The sequence below is a fragment of the Triticum urartu genome, chromosome 5 (genome assembly GCF_003073215.2).
Source record: "Triticum urartu cultivar G1812 chromosome 5, Tu2.1, whole genome shotgun sequence".
Lineage (NCBI taxonomy): Eukaryota > Viridiplantae > Streptophyta > Magnoliopsida > Poales > Poaceae > Triticum > Triticum urartu.
This window is the reverse complement of record NC_053026.1, coordinates 296117661-296129345: the sequence shown is the minus strand read 5'-3', so window position 1 is coordinate 296129345 and position 11685 is coordinate 296117661. Positions and strand designations below refer to the sequence as shown.

General features: G+C 51.0%; 1 protein-coding gene across 1 annotated transcript; it reads right to left on the bottom strand.

The window, feature by feature from the left end:
• Window positions 1-871: 871 nt before the first annotated feature.
• LOC125555914 (protein LATE FLOWERING-like) lies at window positions 872-2104 on the bottom strand. The gene is made up of 2 exons (XM_048718717.1): window positions 1338-2104; window positions 872-1202 (listed from the first exon to the last, which is right to left on the bottom strand). The coding sequence occupies exon 1, from the start codon at window positions 1927-1929 to the stop codon at window positions 1384-1386; it is 546 nt and encodes a 181-aa protein (XP_048574674.1). The 5' UTR covers window positions 1930-2104; the 3' UTR covers window positions 872-1202; window positions 1338-1383.
• Window positions 2105-11685: the final 9581 nt, after the last annotated feature.

Sequence of the window (11685 nt, the reverse complement as noted above, 5' to 3'; positions counted from 1 at the left end):
GGATGGAGTGGGTCCGGAAGGGGAGTTGGAGGAGGACGACGACGAGGAGGAGGAGGAGGAGGAGGACTTTAAGGAGGAGGTGGATGAGCTAGAGGAGAAGGCTGTGGGGGACGCTGGCGATGGAGATCTGCGGGCGGAGCAGCATGCCATCCTCGATTCCCTCTGGTCGGAGTCGGCTGCGGAGGCAAAATGCCGTTGCCGGGGGGAGATGGAGGCGCAAGAGGCCACGGAGGAGGCGGAGATGTTCGCATATATGGATGTGGTCGAGCAGGAGGAGGATGAGCCGGAGCCCTCCTACCCGCCCTCCAGCTGGCGCCCGGCACCGTCGTTGTTGACATCTCCGACGATGAAGAGTAGTTAGGGTGTACGTAAATGTAGAATATATGATTTCTTTTGTATGTTTTCTATGAATCTAAGAGATGAAATATAAGAGAGATGGATGCAAAATGATTAATTTGAGACGTGTATCTGCGGGCGTTTGATTGGCCGGATTTGCAAAGTCCGCAGGTAGATACTCTTTATATCGTCGGCCCTGGCATCTGAGTCATTCCACTACACCACTTGCACTGGTTTGTCGCATATTATTGTACTGTAGCAGTCCTCGAATCACATAATACAGTACATGGGTGGAGTAAGGGATAAGGATGACGATCGGCTGGCTGGCTTTGCGGCAACCTCATCACTCGTATCACTCGTACTGCTTTATTATTACCAAATCAAGCAGCAGAGAGTATGCGCGAAGTGACGCGACAGAAAAAACGTGGCGATAAGTTCCATCGATGACGACATGTGCACGGTTAAGCAAGGTGAGTACGTACTTAACAAATGAATGAATCCATATCAGAGTGCATGCATATTTTGGAGACTCTGAGAAAGATATAAATACAGTGCGTGCATGGGCAATTTACGCCTGAAACCGTAAAAACAGAGTTCGTCAAAGCAAAATACACATAAAGGAAAATGACGACTAGGCAGTAAATATGTACTACTCCGTCTCTCATAATATGAGACGGTGACGGAGGGAGTACATATTGCAATCGAGAAAGGGCTGGGATTGTATCCTTCCAATCCCGGATATTTTCAATTGCAATTCTTCTAGCAGTTCATCCATCTTTGTCGCGCATATGCTTCCCCCCCTCACCACCATCTTCAGCATCTGGACGCACTTTGTACGTCAAGATTGCTACACAAGTTGAAGATCACTGCAGTAGGATCGTCGGGAAATCTCAGCCTAAACCGCAGCGCATTACTAATCGCCTAGCACACATATGTTCCCCACGAAGCACAATCTTACGCTGGGACGATGGAAACGAGGTATCGTCCCAAGATGGCATTACCTGTGCGATATGAGCGGCAGCACAGCAGCCAGCCAGGCGACGCTAGCTAAAGGCGCAGCTCGAGGTCCAACGCCTCGCCGGCGCCGCTTGCGATGGAGGCCCTTGGCCGGCCCACCACGCCGTCGCCTCCAGCATACGGGTCCAGGGGCAGCGCGTGCTCCGCGAACCGCGGAGCCCTGCCGCCCAACCCCCTCCTCTCTGGCCAGCGGGCATCGACGGTTGGCGCCGCCGCCACGCCAGCGCCGCCGTGTGAGACGATGGAGGTGCCAAAATAGCGCGACGACCCGGTGGACGCCGCCGCGATGGCGGTGCCTCCGAATGGGCTGTCGTTGCTGTAGGGGTCGGAGAGGAGGCCGTCGAGGCGGCCCTTGCGGTGCGCGTTCTGGTGGCCGCCGAGCGCCTGCGACTTGAGGAACGTCTTGTCGCAGAAGAGGCACTGGAACAGCCGCACCGGCTTGCCGTCCACGCACGCCATCGGAACCGGTTTTTCGTCCCGCTCCCGGTCTTGGCTGCTGCCCGCCGGCGCCAAGGCCAGCGACAGCTCCGGCACCGCCGCCGCTGCCTGCACGTGGAACCACAGATCCTTCCCCATCGAATCGAAGTATATGTATTTCAATTTAGCTCAGGCAGGTGCTACAGTAGTCGCTCGTCGTACTGCACAACACAAGAAAATATTGGCTACCGAGCGGATGATAGCTAGGAATGGTAACGGCGACGCTTCTCTAATGGAAAAAGGAGTATGCTATGGACTGAGCTGACCTGAGAATGAGATCCGATTTGATGGGTATAAATAATGCTCTGAATCTGAATCCTCGTTCCATGGCAAATTTGACAATTTTAACCTCGAGACGAAATCAAATCACAGAATGAACTACCCGTGAAACTATTTCACGCGGCTGACCTTTTTTGTAGCGCCCGACACGCAGACGCCACACCCTACGGTGCAGCGCCTAGCTCTGGGGCGTTGCATCTCTGTCCACCATGGCAGCCCCTGGGCCCGCACCTAGCAATGCAGCGCCTAGCACTCGGGCGCTGCACTGTCTGTTACTAGTTGGCTGGCCCCCTCCCCTCACCCCACACATCCCTACCCCTATAGCATCCGACCCGAGATTTGCCCCCTCTTCCCCTCTCCCCTCCTCTTAAATCCTCTTCCAAATCTTGCAAATTTGAAGATTTTGTCCGTGAATTTCAAACTCAAACCCTCCCTCAAGGTAATCTTCTCCGATCCCCTTGTTCTGATCCAAATAATGTTAACAAATTGCTCATTTGTTGCTAGTTTGGGAAACCCTAGTTTTGTATGGATCTAGAGATTTGCATGGAGATGTGAGATGTTCGTTTGCCAATTTCCTATGATTAGGCTTGTTAGTATGTTAGGGTTATTCTTATGGGTGTTCTTATGTTGGTGCTAAGGTTAGGGTTGTTGTTTCATATGTATTTTAGGGTTTGTATACCGTGTTAATCCTTGGATTATAACTCATGGAAGCAATGTTACGTTGTGTTGTTTGAATGCTTATAGGGATGGGAAGAACATGTGTGTTTGTTCATCATGGGGACAAAGACGCCTTCTTGAAAGGCAATATTGAACCAGACCCGGATGAGTTTGACATGGTGTTTGATAGTAGTCCTAGCTATGTGGAGCTCTTGCAACAAGTGAGGAAAGAGTTGAATTGGATGGACCCTAGTGATATCGTTGAGTTGGAGGGAAGGCATAATGTTGGTTTTGGAATGCACATCCGTTGGAATACAATGCGTGTCAACTCGGAGCAACGTTGGGTTGCATACAAGGAGACGGTGGCCGAATCACTAGACAAGGCTCTTGAGTTATTTGCAACGAAGAAGGTTGATTGAAGTTTGCATTTGGACTTGAACCGGAACCCCTCCCCTTTGGTTGCTAGTAGCCCCCCACCCTTGAAGTGAGATGAAATTGTTGAACCTCTTTTGACCCAAGAAGTGAGGCCAACATTGAGCACATTTCCATACAACCAAAATGAAGCTTTGCAAGAGGAGAATGATGAGTATGCGGACGATGACAATGAAGTTGATCTCCATGACAACAATGTGGGTGATCTCGACAAATATCATTTGCAAGAGACAATGGACCATTCCATCCCTTATTCCCGTGGCTATGCATTGGATTCGGATGACGAAGGTCCCGATGAACAAGTTGATGAGGAGGGGTTCACGGTGAAGGAGGCCGAAGCTTTTGAGAAGGTATTCGGTCGTGATCATCGGACTACATTGTTCAAGGATGTTAGTATCGCGGATGAAGCCGTGGTAGATGGTGGCCAAGGTATATCTCTTGGAGCTAGGCCAAGATCTCACCGTGATTTGGATGACGGCAAGAACGGGATTGCTAAAGGGTCTAAGTTCGATACCTTCTTGGAGTTGAAGATGTGGCTCAACAACTACTCGGTTACGCATTATCGTCCACATAAGGTGGTGAACTCGAACGTCAATGTGCGCTACACGGTTGCATGTGCATGTGAAGATGAATATGTCCGTGGATTGTGCGTGCAAGACCATGGAAAGGAGGTCCCACTTGGCACGTAGTGAGTTGTGTGCCAACTCACATGTGCTGAGGCAAAAGGGTGGATGACAAGATTGTGTCCCAAGACCACAGACAACTCACGTCCGAGTTCATCGCTTACAGGCTCTCCAACTCAATATCCACACTTCCAACAATGAGAGTCCAACATGTCATTGACCTTGTGAAAGCCATTTTTCATTACAAGGTGAAGTGCGGCAAGGCATGGAAGGCGAAGCAAGCCGCATTTAAGATGTTGTATGGTACTTGGGAGGAAGCATACAACCAAATCCCTAGGTTGTTGTTAGCCATGGCCACCACAAACCCTGGCATGGTTCATGTGGTCGAGCCTCATGGGGAAAAAACAACGTTTCATGAAGGAAGGGAAGTCCGAGTATTTGGCCGTGCTTTTTGGGCGTTCAAGCAATGCGTGAGGGCTTTCAAACACTGTAGGCCAGTCATCGCCATTGATGGCACATTCTTGACTGGACAATACAAGGGCACCTTGTTGGTTGCAATAGCAAGTGATGCCAATAACTGGGTGTTGCCATTGGCATTTGCTTTGGTTGAGGCGGGGAACAATGACAACTGGGAGTGGTTTTTGCGTCTTTTGAGGACGAAGCTGTTACCCGCTCAGAGGGAAATATGTGTCATATCAGATCAGCATCAAGGAATTCTTAACGCGGTGGAGATTGACATTCCCGGGCATGCTCCGTTGCACCATCGATGGTGCATGAGGCACTTTTGTTCCAACTTCTATAGGGCATGTGACCTTAAGGAGTTGGCCGATGATCTTCAAGATTGTTGTCTCGCTGAGGGAGTCCTGGATTAGGGGGTCTCCGGACAGCCGGACTATATCCTTTGGCCGGACTGGTGGACTATGAAGATACAAGATTGAAGACTTCGTCCCGTGTCCGGATGGGACTCTACTTGGCGTGGAAGGCAAGCTAGGCAATACGGATATGCATATCTCCTCCTTTGTAACTGACCTTGTGTAACCCTAGCCCCCTCCGGTGTCTATATAAACCGGAGGGTTTTAGTCCGTAGGACAACATACAATCATACCATAGGCTAGCTTCTAGGGTTTAGCCTCTCTGATCTCGTGGTAGATCAACTCTTGTAATACTCATATCATCAAGAACAATCAAGTAGGACGTAAGGTATTACCTCTATCAAGAGGGCCCGAACCTGGGTAAACATCGTGTCCCGTGCCTCCTGTTACCATCCGCCTTAGACGCACAGTTCGGGACCCCCTACCCGATATCCGCCGGTTTTGACACTGACATTGGTGCTTTCATTGAGAGTTCCACTGTGTCGTCACCATAAGGCTCGATGGCTCCTTCGATCATCGCCAGCGATGCGGTCCAGGGTGAGGCTTTCCTCCCCGGACAGATCTTCATATTCGGCGGCTTTGCACTGCGGGCCAATTTTCTTGGCTATCTGGAGCAGACTGAGAGCTACGCCCCTGGCCATCAGGTCCGATTTGGAAACTTAAACTACACGGCCAATATCCGCGGAGACTTGATCTTCGACGGATTCGAGCCTATGCCGGACGCGCCGCACAGTCACGACGAGCATGACGTAACTCTAGCGTCGGATAGTGTTCAGGAGATCACATCCGCAGCTACTCCGGCTTTTAATCTGGAGCAAGTCGCGCCATCCGAGAGTGGAGAGATGGATCCCGCCATGGAGGCCGCACTCTCAGCGGCGATAGAGCCGGATACTGACTTCACCCCTTACGAGAGCCGTGTCACCGAACCACTGGATTCATCTTCGTCCACGAACTCCGAGCCGCTCGTATCCGTGCCCGTCGAGTTCGATTGGGTGCCGATCATGGAGTTCACCTCCTTGGATATCTTTCAGCACTCACCTTTTGGAGATGTGCTAAATTCATTAAGGTCTCTCTCCCTGTCAGGAGAACCTTGGCCGAACTATGTCCGGCTAGAATGGGATGCGGACGACGAAGAAATTCGCTGCCCACCCACCACCCACTTAGTAGCCACTGTTGACGACTTAACTGACATGCTCGACTTTGGCTCTGAGGACTTCGACGGTATGGACGACGAAGCCAGAGACGAATAGGATCCACCGCCCTCGGGGCACTGGACCGCCACCTCATCATATGATATATATATGGTGGACACCCCCAAAGAAGCCAATGGCGAGGAGAAAGCGGAGGATGACCCCTCCAAGAAGCAACCCAAGCGCCGACGTCAGCGGCGCCGCTCTAAGTCCCGTCACAGTAAGAGCAGCGATACCGGCACAGGAGATAATAACACTTCGGATAGCGTCGAAGACAACAACAATCCCCTCCAGCACGACGAAGATCTGGAAGACGAACAAGCTAGCCCCCAGAGCAGGTAGCAAATGGAGAACCAGAGGCGGACAATGACATGCCTCTCTCCGAACACTACTAGAAAAAGGGCTATAGATGGGATTGACACTAATGGCGCACCAGACAAGCGGTGCGCCATTAGTATATACTAATGGCGCACCACCTTCTGATACGCCATTAGAGTTGAAACTACTAATGGCGCACCTGGCCCAGGGTGCGCTATTAGTATCAAATTTTTTTAAACTAGTGCGCCTGTCCAAACATACTAATGGCGCATCCAAACATAGTGCGCCATTACTAGTTGTAACTAGTAATGGCGCACCTGCCGGAAAGTGCGCCACTAATGTTGTTTTTTTAATTATATTTTTATTCCCTTTTTTGCAAAACTACTAATGGCGCACTGTTCCACCGTGCGCCATTACTAGTTTAAACTAGTAATGGCGCACTGTGGGACAGTGCGCCATTAGTATGTTTTTTTTGCAAAACTACTAATGGCGCACCTTAGTAACCTGGATTACTAATGGCGCATTTAGAGTTGGTGTGCCATTAGTAAGTGGGCAGCAACAAGATATTTTGGACAGCCTCTCCTACCCACACTCACTTTCTCCCCACTTCATTCTCTCCACCTCCTCCTTGTCTCGGGTGCCTCCTCTTTTTCACCTCATTTCCACCATAGATTCATTCAATTTAAGTGGTTAAATTACCTTGTTTTGATAGGTAAGTACGGGGGGAAGCTATATTTATGTTGTTCTCCCTACAACAATGTGCACATGCACTTTTTATGGCCTAGCTAGATCTATGTATGTTCGTGGTGTTGCATATGTTTGTGGTGTTGCATATGTGTTTGTGTTTGGAGGTGTACCAATATTTGAAATGCGATAGTTGCCAATATTTTGCCGGAATGTTGATTCATTTCCGTTTGGGCGAGAATTTTGGCATTAAGCATTCTTTTTGGTCCTATTTTTAGGGAAAGTCATGCCAAATTTTTTCTTGGTTCTAAAATATCGTTTTGCTCTACCCCGCAGGCGACCATGGTCCGCATGATGACCGAAGGCATCGTGAATAGGTTTTTGAGGTCCGCGAAGGCCGAGATGTTTCAAAAGAATGAGACGGAGATAAGATGTCCGTGTCGAAGATGCAAGCTAAAGAGCCTTATTGCGGACCCGGAATCCGGGCAGGTGCAGGACCACTTGCTCTTGCGTGGTTTCATGGATGGCTATCGGTGGCAAGGTGATGAAGATGACTACGAAGTCGTCCATGGGGGCCGGGCAAGAAATGAGGAAGGGCAGCAAGACAACCACCTCGGCTCGGGCGGGCGAGAAGACGAAGAATCCCCAGGAGATGATCACGACGGTGATGCTGTACACAGTCATCATGTAGAAGATGCAGGACATGATGATGAGGAAGATGCCGGAGCAGACGACGGGCATGATCATGAAGATGATGATGCCGGCGGAGCAGATGACGCTGGACCATCGATGGGCTGGGTGCAGGACCCTCATATTCAAGAGCTGCTTCTCAAGCAGACGGATAACGCAAGAGCTGCCGCCCGAGAGAAAGCCAAGATGGATCAACTTGAGTTAGACGCGGTTACTCCATTGTATGAAGGATGCAGGCCCGAGGATACCCGCCTAAAAGTAACGCTCATGGCTCTGGAGATGAAGGTAAAACACAAAATGACCGACGCATGCTTCGACGAGAACATGCCATTCTGGCACGAACGTCTTCCCAAGGGGAACAAGTGCCCGACCAGTTTGGAGGAGGCGAAGAAAATCGTGTGCCCTCTAGATTTACCGCACGTGAAATACCATGTGTGCATGAACAATTGCATCATTTATCGGGACGAGCACGCGGAGTCTACCATATGTCCAGTGTGCGGCGTCACTCGATACAAGAAGAGGAAGAAAGCTCCTCGAAAAGTGATGTGGTACTTTCCGATCAGTCCTCGTCTGCAGCGGTATTTCACGGACCCTAGGGTAGCAAAGCTCCTGCGTTGGCACGCGGATAGGGAGGAGAAGAAGCGAGAAGATGACGCAAATGATCCGGAGATAGATAAAAAAGACAAGATGCTGAGTCACCCTAAGGATGCGAGCCAGTGGCAAGCGTTGAACTTCGAAGACCTAGAATTTGGGAACGATCCAAGGAACATCGTGCTGGGCGCGAGCACCGATGGAGTCAATCCGTTTGGCAGCCAGAGAAGCACACATAGCACCTGACCTGTGTTTGTGTGGATGTACAACCTTCTTCCCTGGTTGTGCATGAAGAGGAAGTACATTCACATGAGTATGCTAATTGAAGGACCGAAACAACCAGGGAACGACATCAATCTGTATCTGGGGTTGCTGAAAGAGGAGCTTGACACGCTGTGGAAAACGCCAGCCAATACGTGGGACGCCGCAGAGAAAGAATATTTCCCTATGAGAGCCGCGCTGCTCACGACGGTGCACGACTATCTCGGTTACGGATATGTCGCGGGGCAGGTGGTCCACGGATTTTCTGGATGCGTCAGGTGCATGGATGACACAACGTATCGCCAGCTAGATAGAGATCCTGGGTCTTCGAAAACCGTGTTCATGGGACATCGAAGGTGGCTTCGCGACGATGACCCATGGAGAAAACGCAAGGATCTGTCCGATGGTGAAACCGAACCCCGAGGACGCCCGCGTACGAGGAGCGGCGAGAAAATAGACGAGCTGTTGAAAAATTGGAAAGATTGCCCACTGCCGGGAAAGAAGCAAAAGGCGCCAGAGCCGGGAAAGAAGCGAAAGGCGCCAGAGCCGCTGCTGAAGGTATGGAAAACGAGGTCTGTTTTCTGGGACTTGCCGTACTGGAATATCCAGCGTGTGCCTCACAGCCTTGATGTCATGCATATCACAAAGAACGTGTGCGAGAGTCTGCTTGGTACCCTGCTCAACATGCCAGAGAGGACCAAAGATGGGCTGAAAGCAAGGGCAGACTTGAAATCAATGGGCATCAGGCAGGAGCTTCACGCTATATATGATGATCATGATGATGATGATGATGATGAGGCGAAGCAGGACACGGAAAGTCGTCGCAAAGGCAAAAAGGCCAAGAAGACCGGAAATGACTACCCTCCCGCGTGCTTCACTCTAAGTCAGGAGGAGATCGAGCAGTTTTTCACCTGCCTCGTAGGAGTAAAACTTCCTTACGGTTACGCGGGGAAGATAAGCAGATACCTAGACCCAGCGAAGCTGAAGTTCAGCGGGATGAAGTCTCACGACTATCACGTGCTGATGACGCAGATACTTCCAGTTGCAATCCGTGGGATCATGGACGCGCACGTCCGTGAAACCCTATTTGGCCTATGCAACTTTTTCGACGTCATCTCTCGAAAGTCTGTTGGCGTGAGGCAACTCAGAAGGCTACGGGAAGAGATCGTGGTGATACTATGCGAGCTTGAGATGTACTTCCCGCCCGCATTCTTCGACGTTATGGTGCATTTGCTGGTCCATATCGTGGACGATATCATCCAACTCGGGCCGACGTTCCTGCACAGCATGATGCCGTTCGAAAGGATGAATGGTGTCATCAAAGGATACATTCGCAACATGTCACGTCCAGAGGGAAGCATAGCCAGGGGCTTTCTGACCGAAGAGTGCATCTCCTACTGCATGAATTATCTAGGCATCGAGAACCCCGTTGGTCTGCCCGTCAACAGGCACCTCGGCAGGCTCGCTGGATGGGGTCACCGTGAGGGTCGTCGCGAAATGCATGTCGACTTCGAGGGTCGACTCGCCGACTTTGAAAGAGCAAACCTAGTCGCGCTACAACACATAGACGTGGTCGATCCTTGGGTGGTACAGCACAAAACCTTTATTAAGAAGACGTACAATGACCGAGGCCAACAGAGGACGGACGGAGATATACTCAAAGAGCACAACTCATGTTTCACGCGTTGGTTCAAGCAGAAGCTTCTGTCGTACCCTTTACATGAGGATTCTTCCGCGGAAGAACAACTCATATTCGCCTTGTCACAGGGCGCCGAGCACAACCTGATGACCTATGAGGCGTACGATATCAACGGCTACACATTCTACACCGAGGCCAAGGACATGAAGAGCGATTGTTATCAGAACTCCGGGGTAATGATGGAATCCTACACCGGTAACGACAAGGACAGATACTACGGAAGGATCAAGGAGATCTAGGAGCTGAGCTACGCTGGAGAGGTCCCGATGTTCCGTGTCAGATGGGCCAAGAGCGTCCTAAAAGAAGACCGGTATTTCACCACCATGGTTATACCCGAAGCCAAATCCAAGACCGCGGGCGCAAACGTCACCGCGAAAAATGAGCCATGGGTACTGGCTTCCCAAGTGGACCAATGCTTCTTCATTACCGACCCGTCAAAGCCCAGTCGTGTTGTCGTGAGGAGAGGCAAAAGGAAGATCATCGGAATGGATGGAGTAGCCAATGAGCAAGACTTCGACAAGTACGGCGACCCAAGGATCGAACATGACAACGATGATGAAGTAGCAGCATACACCACAAGAAGAAGCAGGACCACCCTACCTAAAGGACGTCCGTTCCATAGAAGAACTCCATTTGCAAAAAAGAAGGGCAAGAAGATTGTGAACAGATAGCTAGCTAAGATCGATTGTATTTAAATCGTAGCCTTCATTTCTCGATTGTATTTCATGGGCACTTTTTGAACTATCATGAATAGTTTTAAATTTCATGGACACTCGATCTCGATCCCCCTCCATCTCGATCGCTATCCCACCTCGCCAGATCCGGTCCCCCTCACCGCGAGCACCCCCTGGTCCACCGGCCGCCGCCGCCGACCCTCCCGCACCCTCGATTCCCCTACTCAACCGCCGCCGCCGACCCACCGCACCCCTCCCCTACTCAACCGACGCCGCCCCCCGCTCCACCGGCATTACTGTTTGATGATATTTTTTTAAAAAATATTACTGTCTTATAGAAAAAATATTACTGTTATGATTTAAACAAGTTTGAACATATTTAAACACAAATAAGTATCAAACAGCATTTTAAATGCATAAAAAAAATTTGTGGAGCCTGGGAATCGAACACAGGACCTCCTGGTGTGAGAACTGGCTGCTGACCAGTCGAGCTAGTAGAGGGAACTTGGTGTGGATCAGGTCAGGTGGAAGATAACCTGTTGGCTCGAGCAGAAATCAAAAAAAAAATACTAATGGCGCACCACGGTGAGGTGCGCCATTAGTATGGATGTACTTATGGCGCACCGAGGGGTGGTGCGCAATTAGTATTGTGCCCGATCCCCCCTTCCCTCTCCCCCTTCGCCCGATCCCCCCTTCCCTCTCCCCCTCGCTAGTTCCCTCTCCCTCGTCCCTCCCTCCACCGCGCCGCCGCCGCCGCTGCCCTCTCCCTCTAGCCTCTCTCCCTCCCTCGCCAGATCCACCTCTCGCCCAAACCTAACCCGACGCCGTCCGCCCGCGCCCGCTCCACCGCCGCTGCCCTGCCTCGCCCTCTCCGCCCTCTCCTTG

What these genes read in the sequence shown, in the direction of transcription:
- LOC125555914 (XM_048718717.1), bottom strand. Translation starts at nt 1,929, where the DNA reads ATGGGGAAGGATCTGTGGTTCCACGTGCAGGCAGCGGCGGCGGTGCCG.